Here is a 19,383-nt window from a genome sequence, read left to right on the forward strand (position 1 = left end):
AGGTGATGAGAAGCATGGATAGAGTGGATAGCCAGAGACTTTTCCCCAGGGCAGAAATGGCTGTCATTAGGGGACATAATTTTAAGGTGATTGGAGGAAGGTTTAGGGGAGATGTCAGAGGTAGGTTCTTTACACAGAGAGTGGTGAGTGCGTGGAATGCGCTGCCAGCAGAGGTGGTGCAGTCTAGTCATTCGGGACATTATGCGACTCTTGGACAGGCACATGGACAGCAGTAAATTGAAGGGGTGTAGGTTTGGTGATCTTAGATTAGGATAAGTGGTCGGCACAATATCATGGGTTGAAGGGCCTGTACTGTGCTGTACTGTAAGTTCTATGTTCTATATACCAGGCTCAACAAGATGCCCAGGCAGCAGGATTCTCTGCCATCACCAGGATGCCTGAGCTCCAGATGTAGTGGATGGCACGTACGTCATCTTTTGCTCACAAGGCCATCTGGGTGTGCCCTACATCAACAGGAAGCGGTTCCACTCCCTGACCTTCTAGCTCATGTATGACCATCACATGAGGATCTTGCTTGAGTGTGCAAGTTTCGCAGGGAGTGTGCACGACAGCTAAATCCTGAGGACATGCCCGGCCTCTTTGAGGACATTCCCAGGATGGTTGGTTGGTTCTTGGTGATAAGAGGTACCTGCTGAGGACCTGGCTAATGACGCCAGTACGGAGGCCGGTGACTGATGCGGAGACCTGATACAATGAGGCCCATGTGGCCACCCGGGCTGTCTTGGAGGCTGATGGCAATCTGTGTACCATTGCATTCTGGGTTCCATAAATCTGATTACATAGCAATTAGAAAACAGTTCCTGATTTCTTTAATTTTATTCTCAACTATTCCAGAGGAAATGTATCGGAGACCTAACTGTAATCCAGGTAAAGCACATTCACTATTAAATTCCTTTGCCACACTCTGGAAGAAAACCAGCAAATGAAATGAAATGAAAATCGCTTATTGTCACAAGTAGGCTTCAATGAAGTTACTGTGAAAAGCCCCTAGTCGCCACATTCCGGCGCCTGTTCGGGGAGGCTGTTACGGGAATTGAACCGTGCTGCTGGCCTGCCTTGGTCTGCTTTAAAAGCCAGCGATTTAGCCCTGTGCTAAACAGCCCAAATTAGATGGGCATAAGCTCATCTTCCTGATCACATTTTCGTCATCTTTTTTAGGATTTTATTTCAACCCAGATGCTCCATGATCTCATGTTTAATTAAAGTTTCCATAACAGTATCTGCACTGAGTGACAAAATAACATATCTGTTGTTTCTGAGCTCACTGCTTTTTTTTCTAATTCCCAGGCAACCCCCGACCCACCCGCAACCCAGTGATCACACTTGTACTGGAGTTCCCACAATTTCATCCTTAGTTTCTTCTCAATTCTCAAATGAATATTTTTAACCACTGAGATTAATTTAACTTTAAATTTGCATAACTGTACAGCAACTAAGAGCAATTAAAGAGACTGCATAAAACCAATCGAACAATAGGCGTTGCTTAGCTGTTAGAATGGTTAATCTGAGTTTCTCATCCAACATGGAAATTGTTATAGATGCTGCAAAGCCCAGAATTTTTTTAGCTGCTTTGTGTTTTATTGAACTTAATTAGATTGTGTTATTGTAATAATACTGTATGGAGTTTGCACGTTCTCCCAGTGTCTGCGTGGGTTTCCTCTAGATGCCCCGGTTTCCTCTCACAGTCCAAAGGTGTGCAGGTTATGTGGATGGATCATGCTAAAATTGCACTTTAGTGTTCAAAGATGTGCATGTTGGGTGTGGTTACTGGGATAGGGCGGGGGAAATGGACCTAGGTAGGGTGCTCTTTCAAAAGGTTGGTGCAGACTCAATGGGCTGAATGGCCTCCTTCTGCATTGTAGGGATTCTGTGGATTCTATGGCATATACACCTATCGCTGATAAGTGATTAGGTTAACACCATGTGGGTTCATGTAAGAGTAGACATGAGAATGGTTATACAAAGCTATAAAACTTTAAGGCATCAGAGTTGTGTGTGCTCTGCTCAAAATAAAAGTGAAACTAAGACTGGATCACCTAACACACTTCCCTAGCGGTGATGTTATGCTGCTGTTCCTTAAAGGTATATTACAAGAAGTTCTGCCGAAGAAAGGAAGCATCTGTTTCATGTTTGTCAAGATCAAGCAACATGGCATGTACAGTATAGGAAGTGAATCTTCCTCTACATTACTTCATCAATGTACCATAATTAGTACTTTAGCAGGTAAAGTAGTAAATAGACTGCATTGGCCCACCCTATGACTATTACCTTTCGAAGAGAACACCTTAAGCAGTTCAATTCTAAAATGCTTAGCATGCTATTTATATGGTAATACTAAATATCGATGGTTTATTTAAAACATTTGACAGAATAGGTCAAAGAATGCATTAATCCAATACTTGTGAAGTCTGAATTGAATTACATGCAAAAATGACAACATTTCTTAATATTTTAACAAACATTCAAAAAGTAAATGTCTGAGGCCTTTGTGAGAGATATTTTCTGATAGCATCAAAAGAGGGTACTGTGATTCCTCAGATTTGCGCTGGGTAATATTGAGAAATCACGGGAGTCATTAATTGAAATCGCAGATAACGATAAAATTACTTTTAAATTGAGTCAAAACCAAAGGCTAAGAAACTGTTTCTTTTTGACAGAGGTTTCAAGCCACTGACTGCTTCCTGCAGTTCTGGAGAGTTGATAATAATTAAAACCAACCTGTTTATATCTCTGAAGATTTCTTCCTGTGAAGTTGAACAGTTGAAAATTTGATCAAATTGGAACTCCTTCGCAGCACGACTGCTTTTGATGGTCACTGTGTATTCATCAGGTGAATGGACAATACATTGACTTCCACGGGCTAGCTCAGATTTACTCAAAGGCCGTATACGACAGAAAACACGTATTTTTCCTATATAATACAAAGTGATCAGTTTTAGAACAATTCATTGTGGTAACGTTCATGAGTTTTTGCAACTCTTTTCCTGCAAATAGTTACTTGCGCTATTTTTCAGAAGAAAGTAATCAAAATAATTTATTATGGGACCTGTGTGGCAACTTTTAGCACTGTAGCTGTCCAGGCCAGTGTGCTTGGGTCACCAAATAATGCTGCAAAGGTTTTATGCACGAGAAATCAGATACATTCAAGCTAGGGAGCTGTGTTGTGTCTTGTGGACCTCATTGGAACACCATTGGACCTTAAATGGTTCAAATCGAAGGAGAACTATTACTGAGGAGGGAGGAAATGAAAGGCTCAAAATCTTGCTAACCCTCTTGACTGATGTAATTATGGCACAGTAGGAAGTGTGACCTGCTGTGAAGCAAATAACTGATTTAGTCAGAAATCCACAGGTCAGATAACACCAGTATTGGTACACCTGAGGCTCCACATTGCTAGAGAAAACAATTTACTATTGCCTAGATTCCTTCAGAAATTAGGAATTAAAATGGACATTTCTGTGAGTCCTTTCTGTTGTGCAAGACCTGCATTGTGATCTTGCCCATGAATTTTCTTTTGACCAGGGCACCCTGGGGAAGAATGGAAAATATATCTGTTTTTTAAACTATATAATGATTATCAAAGTCTTTTCTGATCACCAATGAATAAAAGGCATACTAATTTTATTTTGATAAATTTAGAGTACCCAATTTTTTTTCCAATTCAGGGGCAATTGAGAGTGGCTAATCCCACCTACCCTGCACATCTTTTTGGGTTATGGGGGTGAAACCCACACAAACATGGGGAGAATGTGCAAACTCCACACGAACACTGGGATAGAACCCGGGTCCTCCATGCCATGAGGTAGCAATGCTAACCACTGCGCCACTGTGCCAAGAAGAGGCATACTTAATCCTAGATTGGATTGGCTGACTGATAGAGAGCAGAGGGTTGGGATAAATGGGTCCTTCTCTGGTTGGCGAACTGTAACCAGCAGGGTGCCGCAGGGGTCAGTTCTCGGACCTCAACTGTTTACAATTTATATAAATGATTTGCAAGCATGGACAGAGTGTAAAAATTTGCAAATGATACCAAAATAGGTGGGAAAGTGGTTAGTGAAGATGAGATAAAGATATTACATATATATAAATAGGCTAGGAAATTGGGCCAAATTTGGCAGATGGAGTTTAATGTAGATAAGTGTGAGGTTATTCATTTTGGCCGAACAAATAGAAAGGCAAATTATTATCTAAATGGAAAGCAGATTCAAGATGCGTCTGGGCAGAGGAATCTGGGTGTCTGTTCATGAATCGCAGAAAGTTGGTATGTAGGTACACTATGTAATTAAAAAGACAAATATAAATATTGCAAAAGGACTGGGGTATAAAAATAGAGAAGTGTTATTGCAATTGTTGGTGTTGCAGTTGGTGACTCCACATCTGGAGTATTGTGTCAAGTTTTGGTCTCCTTGTTTGATGAAGGATGTGGTGGCATTGGAGGCAGTTCAGAGAAGGTTCACCAGATTGATTCCAGGGATGAAAAGGTTGGCATATGAGGAGAGATTGAACAGTTTGGCCTTATACTCACTGGAGTTTAGAAAGAGATGGGATCTCATCGAGATGTATAAAACACTAAATGAGATTGATAAAGTAAACACAGATCAAATGCCCTTGTGGGGCAAACTAGAATGAAAGGTCACGGATTTGGTTGCGAGGCGGTAGATTTAAAACTGAGATGAAGAGGAACTACTTTTCGTAGATGGTGGTGAATTTGTGGAACTCGTTACCCCATAGTGCAGTGGAATCTGAGTTATTAAATGTTTTCAAGAAGGAGATAGATATATTTCTGATTAAAAAATGGGTTAAAAGGATATAGGCAACAGGTGGGAGGTTGGAATGAGACCAGGAAGAGATCAGCCATGATCTGATTGAATGGCAGAGGAGGGCCGAAGGGCTAACTTGCCTTATTCCTATGTTTCTATGCTCCTATGTATGTAAATATATAAACTACAAATTAATTAGATGTGAATAAGAGGCACCTTGTACAAAGGTTAAGGAATGATCATAGATGGTCATAAGCTGGGAGAGCAAAACGTTTGTAACTGCTGCTTGAGCTCAAAGGTATTTTTAAATATAAATATACATATTTTTGTAATATTCTTTGTTCAATTTGTTTGCTGACTGAAACTCTCCATGAAAATACTAGCAGCCATTTTGCTGATATGCAATGATGCTGACACTGATGAATTAATAGTTGTGACCTGTATGTATGTAAATATATAAAGTAATAAGACTTTGAACAGAAATTATATATGGTCACTATATGTACATGAAACAATACCTCATTCAGGATATGTACCTCAGGATAATGAGGCCACAAGTAATGCATACATCTCAGGCTAAATTGATTCTTGTTTTTGCATACTCTTCCTTCTTATTTTGCAGGAATGAATGTTAATTCCATCCAAGCATAGCGAGAGTAATGAAGTCTGCCATGACAGTGCATTCTACACATGATGTTCATACACACCTTTTAAATCCTCCACCATATTGTAGTACTTCTTTCTTAGAGTCCTCTCGGTATTAAAATTCTTTACCAGGTTCTTATTTTCCAACTTCAGATGTTCTAACTACACAGAAAAAAAAACACTGCATGGTGACGAAAGGGTCTTCAATGCTCTCACTAAGGCTATAATGAGGTCAGTTGCTGGGTTATCCTGGCAGAACCCGAACTAATGGTCATCAAGTAGATTATTGCTGAATACGTGCCTCTTGATAGCACTGTTGATAACACCTTACATCAGATTGCTGATTTTCTACACCCTGATCCTCTACCAGGGTGGTCTCGGAGTTCTCTACTTCTTCCTTGTCCCCGACCAGCATCACCCTCCTCCACCTGACTGAGGTTGTGCTTACTCTGAACAACAGCTCCTTCAACACCACCCACTTCCTCCAAATAAAAGGTTTTGATAAGTGTGCCTACATACATCTGAACCTGCGGGGCACAAATATCCTGGGGGGGAGATTTGTTAGTGCTCTTTGGGGGGGTTTAAACTAATGCAGCAGGGGCATGGGAACCTGGATTGTAGTTTTAGGGTAAGGGAGAATGAGAGTATAGAGGTCAGGAGCTCAGATTTGACGTCGGAGGAGGGGGCCAGTGTTCAGGTAGGTGGTTTGAAGTGTGTCTACTTCAATGCCAGGAGTATACGAAATAAGGTAGGGGAACTGGCAGCATGGGTTGGTACCTGGGACTTCGATGTTGTGGCCATTTCGGAGACGTGGATAGAGCAGGGACAGGAATGGATGTTGCAGGTTCCGGGGTTTAGGTGTTTTAGTAAGCTCAGGGAAGGAGGCAAAAGAGGGGGAGGTGTGGCGCTGCTAGTCAAGAGCAGTATTACGGTGGCGGAGAGGATGCTAGATGGGGACTCATCTTCCGAGGTAGTATGGGCTGAGGTTAGAAACAGGAAAGGAGAGGTCACCCTGTTGGGAGTTTTCTATAGGCCTCCAAATAGTTCTAGGGATGTAGAGGAAAGGATGGCGAAGATGATTCTGGATATGAGTGAAAGTAACAGGGTAGTTATTATGGGAGACTTTAACTTTCCAAATATTGACTGGAAAAGATATAGTTCGAGTACATTAGATGGGTCGTTTTTTGTTCAGTGTGTGCAGGAGGGTTTCCTGACACAGTTTGTTGACAGGCCAACAAGAGGTGAGGCCACATTGGATTTGGTTTTGGGTAATGAACCAGGCCAGGTGTTGGATTTGGAGGTAGGTGAGCACTTTGGGGACAGTGACCACAATTCGGTGACGTTTACGTTAAGGATGGAAAGGGATAAGTATACACCGCAGGGCAAGAGTTATAGCTGGGGGAAGGGAAATTATGATGCCATTAGACGTGACTTGGGGGGGATAAGGTGGAGAAGTAGGCTGCAAGTTTTGGACACACTGGATAAGTGGAGCTTGTTCAAGGATCAGCTATTGCGTGTTCTTGATAAGTATGTACCGGTCAGGCAGGGAGGAAGGTGCCGAGCGAGGGAACCGTGGTTTACCAAAGAAGTGGAATCTCTTGTTAAGAGGAAGAAGGAGGCCTATGTGAAGATGAGGTGTGAAGTTTCAGTTGGGGCGATGGATAGTTACAAGGTAGCGAGGAAGGATCTAAAGAGAGAGCTAAGACGAGCAAGGAGGGGACATGAGAAGTATTTGGCAGGAAGGATCAAGGAAAACCCAAAAGCTTTCTATAGGTATGTCAGGAATAAGCGAATGACTAGGGACAGAGTAGGACCAGTCAAGGACAGGGATGGGAAGTTGTGTGTAGAGTCTGAAGAGATAGGCGAGATACTAAATGAATATTTTTCGTCAGTATTCACTCAGGAAAAAGATAATGTTGTGGAGGAGAATGCTGAGCTCCAGGTAAATAGATTAGATGGCATTGAGGTAAGTAGGGAAGAGGTGTTGGCAATTCTGGACAGGCTGAAAATAGATAAGTCCCCGGGGCCTGATGGGATTTATCCTAGGATTCTCTGGGAGGCCAGGGAAGAGATTGCTGGTCCATTGGCTTTGATTTTTATGTCATCATTGGATACAGGAATAGTGCCAGAGGACTGGAGGATAGCAAATGTGGTCCCTTTGTTCAAAAAGGGGAGCAGAGACAACCCCGGCAACTATAGACCGGTGAGCCTCACGTCTGTAGTGGGTAAAGTCTTGGAGGGCATTATAAGAGACAAGATTTATAATCATCTAGATAGGAATAATATGATCAGGGATAGTCAGCATGGCTTTGTGAAGGGTAGGTCATGCCTCACAAACCTTATCGAGTTCTTTGAGAAGGTGACTGAACAGGTAGACGAGGGTAGAGCAGTTGATGTGGTGTATATGGATTTCAGCAAAGCGTTTGATAAGGTTCCCCACGGTAGGCTATTGCAGAAAATACGGAGGCTGGGGATTGAGGGTGATTTAGAGATGTGGATCAGAAATTGGCTAGCTGAAAGAAGACAGAGGGTGGTGGTTGATGGGAAATGTTCAGAATGGAGTTCTGTCACAAGTGGAGTACCACAAGGATCTGTTCTGGGGCCGTTGCTGTTTGTCATTTTTATCAATGACCTAGAGGAAGGCGCAGAAGGGTGGGTGAGTAAATTTGCAGACGATACTAAAGTCGGTGGTGTTGTCGATAGTGAGGAAGGAAGTAGCAGGTTACAGAGGGATATAGATAAGCTGCAGTGCTGGGCTGAGAGGTGGCAAATGGAGTTTAATGTAGAGAAGTGTGAGGTGATTCACTTTGGAAGGAAAAACAGGAATGTGGAATATGTGGCTAATGGAAAAGTTCTTGAAAGTGTGGATGAGCAGAGGGATCTAGGTGTCCATGTACATAGATCCCTGAAAGTTGCCACCCAGGTTGATAGGGTGGTGAAGAAGGCCTATGGAGTGTTGGCCTTTATTGGTAGAGGGATTGAGTTCCGGAGTCAGGAGGTCATGTTGCAGCTGTACAGAACTCTGGTACGGCCGCATTTGGAGTATTGCGTACAGTTCTGGTCACCGCATTATAGGAAGGACGTGGAGGCTTTGGAACGGGTGCAGAGGAGATTTACCAGGATGTTGCCTGGTATGGAGGGAAAATCTTATGAGGAAAGGCTGATGGACTTGAGGTTGTTTTCGTTAGAGAGAAGAAGGTTAAGAGGAGACTTAATAGAGGCATACAAAATGATCAGAGGGTTAGATAGGGTGGACAGTGAGAGCCTTCTCCCGCGGATGGAAATGGCTAGCACGAGGGGACATAGCCTTAAACTGAGGGGTAATAGATATAGGACAGAGGTCAGGGGTAGGTTCTTTACGCAAAGAGTAGTGAGGCCGTGGAATGCCCTACCTGCTACAGTAGTGAACTCGCCAACATTAAGGGCATTTAAAAGTTTATTGGATAAACATATGGATGATAATGGTATAGTGTAGGTTAGATGGCTTTTGTTTCGGTGCAACATCGTGGGCCGAAGGGCCTGTACTGCGCTGTATTGTTCTATGTTCTATGTTCTATGTATCCTGGTTATTCCTGGGTTTTGGTGGGATATGTGGAACAGCCAAACTGCCTCTGTAGTCCCTTTTTCCATTACATTGATGACCTGTGCTGCCTCCTGCTCTAGCCATGTACTGGAAACCTTCACTGACTTTGTTTCCAATGTCTGCCTCTCTCTCACCTTCATCAGGTCCATCTTTGACTTCCCTTCCTTGACTTCTCTGTCTACACTTCTGGAGATAGGCTATTTACTAATGTTCACTACAAACCTATGGACTCCCGCAATTACCTTGTCTACACTTCCTCATGCCCTGCTTCCTGTAAGGACTCCATTCAATTTTCCAGTTTCTCTATCTCTACTGCATCAGTCCTGATGATGCGCCAGTAAGGTAAGGTGAAGTCACCATAGTCCCAGATAACTGTAGGTTGCTTTCCCCTTTGAGAGGCAGAGATGACTGGTGGTGGTTTAAACTGAGAATCACCACACTTCAGGTGAGGGGCAAGGTGGAGAAGGCAGGGTCTTCATGAATAAGGATGAGCCAGTGCTTCTAGCATGTTTTCCATTTTACTCAACTGAGTCTCCCATTCAGTGTGGTTGACAGGATCCTCCACTTATCCATTTACCCATTTAACAAATCTGCTCTCATCTCTTCTCCTTCCTCCCAGCACCATGATTCTCACCTTCCCCCTCACCAGCCTTTATATTCAGTAGATTATCCTTCTCCATTTCTGCCAGCTCCAGTGTCATGTCACTACCAAGCACAGCTTCCTCTGCTCTCTCCTTTCAGTATTCTAAAGGCACTATTCCCTCCATGACAACCTAGTCCATTCCTTAGTTACCCCTAACAATCCCTCCCTTCCCTATGCCACATTTCAGTGCAAGTGTAGGAGATGCAAAACCTGTACTTTCACCTCCTCCCTTCTCACTGTCCATGGACCCAAACACTCCTTCCAGGTGAAACAGTGATTTACTTCTTTCAATTTAGTCTACCGTTTTCGCTGTACATAATGTGGTCTCCACTACATTGGGGAGAGCAAATGCAGACTGGCTGGCCGCTTTGTGGAACACCACCATTCAGTCTGCAAGCATGACCCTTCTGTTTGCTTGTCCTTTTAATTCTCCATCTTGCACCCACGTTGCCCTTTCTCTCCATGGCTTGCTACAATGGTTCAAGTGTAGCTCAACGTAAGCTTGAGGAACAGCAGCTTATCTTTTTATTTGCAACTCTACACCGTTCTGTAGTCAACATCGCGTTCAACGGCTTTCGGTTATAACTTCTGCTTTCATCTTTGTCTACGGCTAGAATTTTATGTTACTCGAACATGCTTGTGTGAATTCGGAAGCGCCTGTTCCGAACCCTGTCTCGCGATTGCCTGGATACTGGATTTTCTGGGGGTTCAGGCCATGGTCAACCTGAAAATGAGTCTACCTGTCTGAGGTGGAAATGGAGGTGGAAGAGTCCAAAGGGAACAGGTTAAAAGGTCACCTCTGGTCCCAAAAAGATCTCTGCCCAGTTCTGACACCTTGAAACCCGCCACCCTGTCAACCTCATCCTTATTCCCTCAACCCCTCAACCCCTCACCCATTATCTACTTTATGAACAGTACCCACCAACTCTATTCTCACATTTGGAAGCTGTTGAATAGCCTATAAAACTCTCCAAGTGAACAGATTCTTCAATCTGGCTGTGTAAACAGTGTCTATCATTTGTATAATGATTAGGCTGTTGATTGTAGCCGAGAGCCCATAAAATTCCTTTTTTAAATACACAACTCTTGCTGCAGCATTTTACGATAAACTCCAAAGGAGGCAAAACCATTTAACTTAACTTTTAAATTCTTTCTGCCTCCAATCCATGATTCACACCTCCATACAGCTGGTATAACATCTGACAATTGCTAAAGTTTGGCCGCCTCCATGAAATTTAAAGCAAAACTTACCAGAGATGCATTCTTAATAAGCCCACAACACTGTTAATTGCCTTCATATTAGAAGCAGGTGGGTGCTGGGGTCTGCTCCCTCCCTGGAAGTTGTGAAAATGTCCAAGGATGGAAGAAAAGCTGGGACCTCAGGGTGGACCACTAGGCAGCTATTTTCTTTTGCTCGCACCTCCATTTGGGCAGTTTCTCCCGCTGAGACCACACTTTAGTCAATTTCCTGCAGAAACGGCTCCTCATAGATCAGGGCACCATTTTGAATTGCAATCCCGATCTCTACACGAGCCCCCTTTCAGATCCCACCTGCACTCTGCACCCAATTAACCCTCAAACCTTGTCGAGGCCCCTGGGAACCCCCCTTCAATGGGCATGGCCCTGCCAGGCCCGACTCCTGTCAGTTCCAATCTGGCACTCAGAGATCCATGCACTGCCTGCCGGGCACGCTGGCAATCACCCGGCACCATGGAAGTGCCAGCCAAACAATCTGGCAGTGCCAGAGTGCACTGCTGGGGTGCCCGGGTGTCACTGCCAGAGTGCTAGGCTGGCAGTGCCATGGTGCCCTGGTGCCCGATGGAGCAACAGGGTACTGCCCTGCCCTGTACCGAAGTACCTGGAGGTCTCTATTGGCCTGTGAAACCTTCCAAGGTGCCATTTTGCCTGGTCCACATTTGTGGAAACCAGTACAAAATGGCACCCTGATAAGGACTCGCAGTGCAGCTGTTGACTCCTCGGCACATTTACATATGCTGACCTGGATCACACCCAACGAGGCCATAATTCAGATTGGGCCGGGCGCAATGCAGTTGCTGAATTATCGTTATGCTCAAGTGAGAGTATGCTAACTAACCTCTGCCTGCAAGGTCTCTACTTTATTGGCAGCACTTGTCCATCCCGTTGATGCAGAGTCTTCCACACCCGATGTTCTTTTATCCAAGTCGTCCTTCAGCCCCTAAGTCCAGAATATAAAATTGCAAAGAAATTTTGTTGCAAAATGTAACTGCAAATAAACACTGGATCTGAAATGAGAGTGCAGAATATTAAAGTCTGAATATGTAATGGTCGTACCTAAAACTTCTTCTGCTGTTTAGCAGGGTCATTAACTAATTTATTTTCAAACATTTGACAACTTTGCTCCAATAGTAGAGACACCAATTTTCATCTTCAGCATTCCAATGCTGATAATCCATCACACTTCAGAATCCTTTTGATTCATTAATTAAAATTAAAATAACAAAAGCAATTTTCAAATGGAATCTGGAACAGTACTTCACATCAATGCCTTGACCTGTATTTTTAAAAATAAATTTAGAGTACCCAATTCTTTTCTTTTCCAATTAAGGGGCAACTTAGCGTGGCCAATCCCACCTACCCTGCACATCTTTGGGCTGTGGGTGTGAGACACACACAGGCATGGGGAGAATATGCAAACTCCACATGGACAGTGACCCAGGGCTGGGGTCGAACCAGGGTCCTCGGGGCTGTGAGGCAGCAGTGCAAACCACTGTATCACCGTGCCGCCCCAAATGTGACGTTTGTGAGCAATCGATTCAGTTGAAAAAAGTGGTGTGCCATGGAATTGTTTGTCTCATTGAAGTGTGCCATGTTATTGAAAAGGTTGGGTTGGGAACCACTTGTATACGTAACATAGAATGGATAAAAGATTGCCCGGCTGGCAGAAAACAGAGTATGCATGAATAGGTCTTTTTCTGATTGGTAGGATGTAAGTCAAGCTAAGGAGTCTGTGCTCGGGTCTCAACTTTTTATGATTTTGCAATTTATATCAATGACTTAGATGAGGGGAGCGAAGGCATGGTAGCTAAATTTTCAGATGATGCAAACATAGGTAAGAAGTATGTTATGAAGAAGACATAAGGAGGTTGCAGATGGATATAGAAAGGTTTAGTGTGTGGACAAAAATCCAGCAGACGGAGTATAATGTGGGAAAATGCAAAGTTGTTCACTTTGGCAGGAAGAATAAAAAAGCAGAGTATTACTTAAATTAAGAAAGGCCGCAGAATTCTGAGGTGGAGAGTGGCCTAAGTGTTTGAGTGCATGAGTCACAAAATGTTAGTATGCATGTTCAGCAAGTAATTAAGAAAGTTAATGGAATGTTTTATTTTATTATGGGAGGATTGAAAATAAAAGTGTTGATGTTACACTTCAGCTATTCTGGGCATTGGTGAGACTGCATATTGAATATTGTGTGTAATTTTAGTCTCCTTATTTAAAGAACAATGTAAGCGGTTCAGAGGAGGTTTATTAGATTGATATCTGGAATGAAAGGGTTATATTATGAGGAAAGATTGGACAGACTGGGCTTGTTTCCACTGGAGTTTAGAAGAGTGAGGAGTGACTTGATTGAAGTATATAAGATCCTGAATGGTCTTGACAAGGTGGACATGGAAAGGATGTTTCCTCTTGTGGTGAGTCCAGAACTAGGGGGAACTATTTTATAATTAGGGGTTGCTCTTTTGAGGCAGAAATGAGAAAAAATATTTTCTTTCAGAGGGTTGTGCGATTTTGGAACTTTCTGCCTCAGAAGGTGGTGGAGGTGGTGATCATTGAATATTTTTAAGGCAGAGGTACATAGATTCTTGTTAGGCAAGGGAATTAAACGTTACTGGGGGTAGATGGGAATGCAGAATTTGAAACACAAACAAATCAGCCACGATCTTATTGAATGGCGGAGAGGACTCGAGATGCCAAATAGCCTACTTCTTCTCCTATTTGGTATGATCATATGTTTGTGTGGTCTCACCAATTAGAGTTGTAACAAGACTTCTCTACTTTCATATTCCATCCCATTTGCAATAAAGGCCAAAATTACCTGCTGTACCAGCATGCTGATGTTTTGTGATTCATTTACAAGGACCCCCTCATACCACAGAATTCTGCAGTCTCTTTCCACTTAATCTGCTTTTTTATTTGTCCTGCCAAAGTGAAGAAACTCACATTTTCCCACATTATACACCATCTGTCACATGTTTGCCCGCTCACCGAATGTATCTATGTACCTGTTCAGACTCTGTATCCTACCCATTTGCTTTCCTACCCATCTTCAAATCATCAGAAACTTTGGCTGTCTCTTCATCCAAGTCATTAGTATCGACTCAAATCCTCTGGTTTCCAGATCATTGGAGACCAGCAGAACGAGGAAAGGTGTGTGTCAGGACCTTGTGGAAGTCCTGATGTGCAGATTTACGTGGGGGTTTCCCAGAATGTTTAAACTTCTGATGGATGATTTCCCTGCTACCTGGGATCCTGTGCAACTGGTTCTGAGTCTGAGCTAGAGTCAGAGATGTGGGACAGATTCATTATTTACCTGGATAATTACCCAGGAAATGTTTTACAGATTAAAAGCTAATCTAACACCTGCGGTGCTCCACAAAACGACCCCCAATCTCAACCCGTCTACCCTCCAATCACCTGACTACCCTCCTGACCAGACCCGTCTACCCTCCAATCACCTGACTACCCTCCTGACCAGACCCGTCTACCCTCCAATCACCTGACTACTCCTGACCTATCCACTCACCCAACTAATGACCTACCAACCTCACCCACCTCATCCACCTATCTACCGCAGCCACTTACCTACCTTACCTTCCTTTCCACCTCATACACTAACCCACTAACATTTATTACGAGACTGAACCTTTAAATGCTTATCAAAATACAGCAGCTAGTGCCATGAAATGGGGCATGTCCTCTCTTTCCACTAATTCTATTCTACTCCGATGGAGTTCCACAGCAAACATTGTGCCTCGCATTTCTGTGTCAGCCAGGATTGGAAGATTTTAGAAAAAATGCGCAGTAGTGTCTGGTTGTAGAAATATTTGTGGGCTGATCTGAAGTTTCAGGCCCAATCTAATTCCTGTGATACTCCATTAGTTACAGTTTGCCAAACAGAAAAGATCAATTTATCTTGACTTTTTATTTCCTGTCGGTTAGTCGGTCCTCTATCTGTGCTAATAAATCACCCCTAACACCGTATTCTCTTATCTTGTGTAGTGACCTCTTACATGGCACTTTTTCAAATACCTTTTGGAAACCAAGTACAGTACATCTACCGATTCCCCTTTATCCACTTTTTGTTACATCCTCAAAGAAATCTAATAAATTTGGCAAACACAATTTCCCTTTCACAAAGCCATGTTGATGCTGCATTATGATTTTTTAAATGTCCTGCTAGTACCTCTTTAATAATGAATTCTAGCATTTTCCCAATGACAGACAATTGGCTAACCGGCCTTTAATTTCTTTCTTTCTGTCTCTCTCCTTTTTTAAACATAGCTATTACATTTGCACTTTGCAATCTAGTGGGACCTTATAGATTGTAGGGAAAGTTTGAGGATTACATCCAATATCTCTGTCACCACTTCTTTTAAGAGCCTCAGATACAAGTCATCAGGTCCAGGGGACTTGTCAGTCTTAAATCTTATTAGCATTCCCATTATTTTTTCACTAGTGAGAGTGATTATTCTATTTTCCTCTCTCCCCTTTGCCTCTTAATTTTGAACGATTCCTGAGATGTTTTTTGTGTCTTGTTCTGTGAAGGTGGATACAAACTATTTGTTCAAAACCTCTGTCATTTCCTCGTTTCCGATTATTATTTCTCCAGACTCACTTTTGCTGCTCTTTTTCTTTTTATATACTGATTGAAGTTTTTAACATATGTTCTTATATTTCTTGCTTGATTTCAAACATCCTCCATTTTCTTTCATACTTTGCTGGTTTCTAAAACTTTATTAGTCTACTGCTGTACCAATGATCTTCACAGCATTGTACAAAGATATAACATTTGCAATTCTCCAGTCCTCTGGCACCAACCCTTCTGTTGAAGGAAGACTGGAAAATGATGACCAGTGCCTCTGCAATTTACACTTTCATTTCTCTCAGTATCCTTGGATGTATATCATTGGATCCTGGTGCCTTATCAACTCCAAGAACTGACAGCCTATCTAATACCTCTTCCTTAGCAACTTTAAACACTTTAAAGGTTCCTCTTTCAATATGACATTCATACCATCTTGTTCCAAGATGCAAAGTATTAATTCAATACCTCAGCCATGCCCTGGCCTCCCTGTGTAATTTCCCTTTTTTGGTCCCCCATTGCCCCCACTCCGCCTTTTACTGCTCCATTACTATTTATGTGCCTTGCGAAGATTTTGGGACTCTCTTTAACATTAGCTACTGTTTTCTTTTCATACTCTCTCTTTGCTTCTCTTATATGCTTTTTCACTTCCTGTTCAGCCTGGGTCTCGCTTTTATTATCCACCTGACATCTATCGTAAGCACATCTTTCTACTTCGTCGTAATCTCTATCCTTTTGTCATCCAGGAAACTATGGATTTGTTTGCTCTGCCTTTCCACTTCATGGGTCTATACCTTGTCTGTGCACAAACTATCTCTTCTCTAAAGGCTGCCCAATGTTCACATACAATTGACACAAAAAATCACCTTTCTAATAAAATGCCAATCATTTAAGGTAAATATAGTGCAATTTTCTCTCACCTGTCCATCAATTGTGTTGCTATCAGCAGAAAATAGTTGTTTAATTTCCTCCTGTCCCAGATGAAGTCTCAACCTTGTCTCTTGTGTTTTTCTAGATCCTTTCATACACAGAATGTTTTACAATAATTATTATTGATTGCTGCAATTTTATGATCATTGTTTAATTGATGCAATTAGTGAAGCAAAACCATTTCTATTAAGCTCAATCAAAAAGATGGAGCTAACCTTTTGACATTAATCATCTAAGGTAGGAGAAAAAAATAATTTAAAATTGATTCAAGTTAAATGAAATTGCTTTCACTCTGCATTGACAGCCCAGTTAAATTTTCCACCCCCAAAATATTATTGTTAGGCACAGAGCAGAAGAGTTTCAATCGTAAGTTAATAGATATTGATTGCCTATTATATTTAACACAAGTTTGTTCTCACTCTTACCATTGCAGAAGTTCAGGTTTTATTTTAATTTTCAAATGTCAGTTCCTGTTATTCACTATTAGCTGAAAAACTAGGGAGAATTTTACGTTTCGGGTCATGAACATGACGCAAGATAAATTTAATAAGGACACGGGGCATCCACACCAAGTCAAATAAAGAAACAGAATTTTATTTACAACAGATATTTACATGTCCTGGTAGATTCCTACTGGGTTCCTGTTCTGGTCAGTGTCTCTGACCTGCTCTCTTATATGGCTAGTTAAGTTCAGCTTCTGGTCAATGATGACCCGATGGTTGTTGATAGTGGGGGATTCGGTGATGGTAATGCCATTCAATGTGAAGGGTGATGGTTAGATTTTCCATTGTTGGAGATTGTCATTTTCTGGCAATTGTGTGGCCTGAGTGTCACTTGCCACTTCTCAGCCCAAGCCTGGATTGTCCAGGTCTTGCTGCATTTGGACATGGACTGCTTCATTGTCTGAGAAGTCGCTAATGCTGCTGAACATTGTGGAATCATCACTTCTTTTTTTTTAAATTTAGAGTACCCAATACTTTTTTTTCCAATTAAGGGGCAATTTAGTGTGGCCAATCCACTTACCCTGCACATCTTTGGGTTGTGGGGTGAGACCCACATAGACATGGGGAGAATGTGCAAACTCCACTCGGACAGTAACCCGAGGCCGGGATCGAACCCGGGTCCTCAGCTCCGTGAGGCTGCAGTGCTAACCACTGCACCCATGTTCCACCCCGTGGAATCATCACTTCTGAGCCAGTGAAGGAACTCAGTAGTGAGCAGCATCAGGGCCGGGATTTTCCCCTACCCGGCGGGGGGGAGGTCCTGGTGGGATGGGGTGGCGTGAACCACTCCGGCGTCGGGCCACCCCAAAGGTGCAGATTTCCCCGCACCTTTAGGGGCCAAGCCTTCACCGTGAGGGGCTAGGCATGTGCCGGAGTGATTGGCACGCTGCCGACCGGCGTGGAAGGCTGGGTGGGAGGATCGCCGGGGCGCCGCGCGTATCCCGCCACACCGCCCCGATGCCCACATGCGATTCTCCCATCTACCCACAAACCGGCGGAGCGAGAATCACGACTGGCCGCTGGGAGAATCGCCGCTCGCCGTTTGCAACGGAAGAGCGGCGATTCTCCTGCCCGGATGGGTTGAGCGGCCTGCCCAATATAACAGGTTCCCGCCGGCGCCGTCCACACCTGGTCGCTGCCGACGGGAACAGCGCGGGAACGCGGGTGCCCACCGATCGGCGGGTCGGCCTCTCTGAAGGAGGACCTCCTTTCCTCTGCCGCCCCGCAAGATCCATCCGACATTTTCTTGCGGGGTGGCCTCGGGAAGGACGGCAACCGCGCGTGCGCGGGTTGGCGCCGGCCAACCCGCCCATGTGCGGGTGACATCATTTACGCGCCGCCGCTTTTACGTGGCACCAAGGCCCGGCGCTCGTAAATGACGCGACGCTGCTCATAGCCCCCCGGGGTCGGGAGAATAGGGGGCTGGGAGCGGGGTCCGACGCCGGAGTGAAACACTCCGGTTTTTACTCCGGCGTCGGCACTTAGACTCCCGATGGGAGAATTGTGTCCAGGGTGCTGAAAAATGTGTTAATCCTTGATTTCATAGTCGTCGGTGTTTGGAATGAAAAATTCTCCGACTTACTGCAGATGTGTCAATTGGCACCCACACTTCATCCCAGCTGAAAGTCTTCTCTTCAGAGTTGGAAGTCAGCACAGAAGCTGCAGCACAATATCGGGCAGACCTGAACTTGCAGAATCCTGTGCAGCAATCTTGTCCCAGAGCTGATGTTCCATGGGAAATTCATTTCATCATAGAAGATGAGGCTGTCTTGTCTCCATTTTCTCAGCAATTCTTCTCATTGTCCACAGGGAGACGTGTGGCTCTCTTACCTTGCAACGAGGTCTCACATAGGAGATTAGCATGTAAAATTAAAGTGCATGGGATTGGGGGTGGTATATTGTGCGGGAGAGAGAACTGATTTACAGACAGGAAACAAAGAGTAGGAATAAATGGGCCTTTTTCCAAGTGGCAGGCGGTGATTACCGCAGCAATCAGTGATCAGACTCCAGCTATACACAATGTATATTAATTATTTAGATGAGGGAAGAAATGTAATATCTCCAAATTTGCAGATGACATAAATCTGGGTGGCAGGGTGAGCTGTGAGAAGGATGTAAAGATGCTTCAGTGTGATTTGGGGCATGTTGAGTGAGTGGGCAAATGCATGGCAGATGCAGTATAATGTGGATAAATGTAATGTTATTCACATTAGCAGCAAAATTAGGAGGACAGATTATTATCTAAATTGCTAGCGATTGGGAGAAGGGAATGTGCAATGAGACCTGAATGTCTTTGTACACCAAAAGCTGAAATAGGCATGCAGGTGCAACAAACGGTGAAAAAGGCAAATGGTACATTGGCTTTCATAACGAGAGGATTTGAATACAGGAGCAGGGATGGATGTCTTGCTGCAGTTATACAGGACCCTGCCTGAAATATTTTGTACAGATTTTGT

The 19,383-nt window shown here is 43.5% G+C and overlaps 1 protein-coding gene across 1 annotated transcript in view; it reads right to left on the reverse strand.

The window, feature by feature from the left end:
• Nucleotides 1-19,383, reverse strand: part of LOC140430126 (uncharacterized) — a 117,994-nt gene that overhangs the window by 53,738 nt on the left and 44,873 nt on the right. Inside the window, exons 11-14 of the mRNA XM_072517638.1 lie at nt 16,415-16,512; nt 11,748-11,849; nt 5,489-5,588; nt 2,740-2,932 (exon numbers count right to left, since the gene is read on the reverse strand). Coding sequence (XP_072373739.1) covers nt 2,740-2,932; nt 5,489-5,588; nt 11,748-11,849; nt 16,415-16,512 — 493 coding nt within the window. The remainder of the gene's footprint in view (nt 1-2,739; nt 2,933-5,488; nt 5,589-11,747; nt 11,850-16,414; nt 16,513-19,383) is intronic.

The sequence above is a fragment of the Scyliorhinus torazame genome, chromosome 9 (assembly GCF_047496885.1).
Source record: "Scyliorhinus torazame isolate Kashiwa2021f chromosome 9, sScyTor2.1, whole genome shotgun sequence".
Lineage (NCBI taxonomy): Eukaryota > Metazoa > Chordata > Chondrichthyes > Carcharhiniformes > Scyliorhinidae > Scyliorhinus > Scyliorhinus torazame.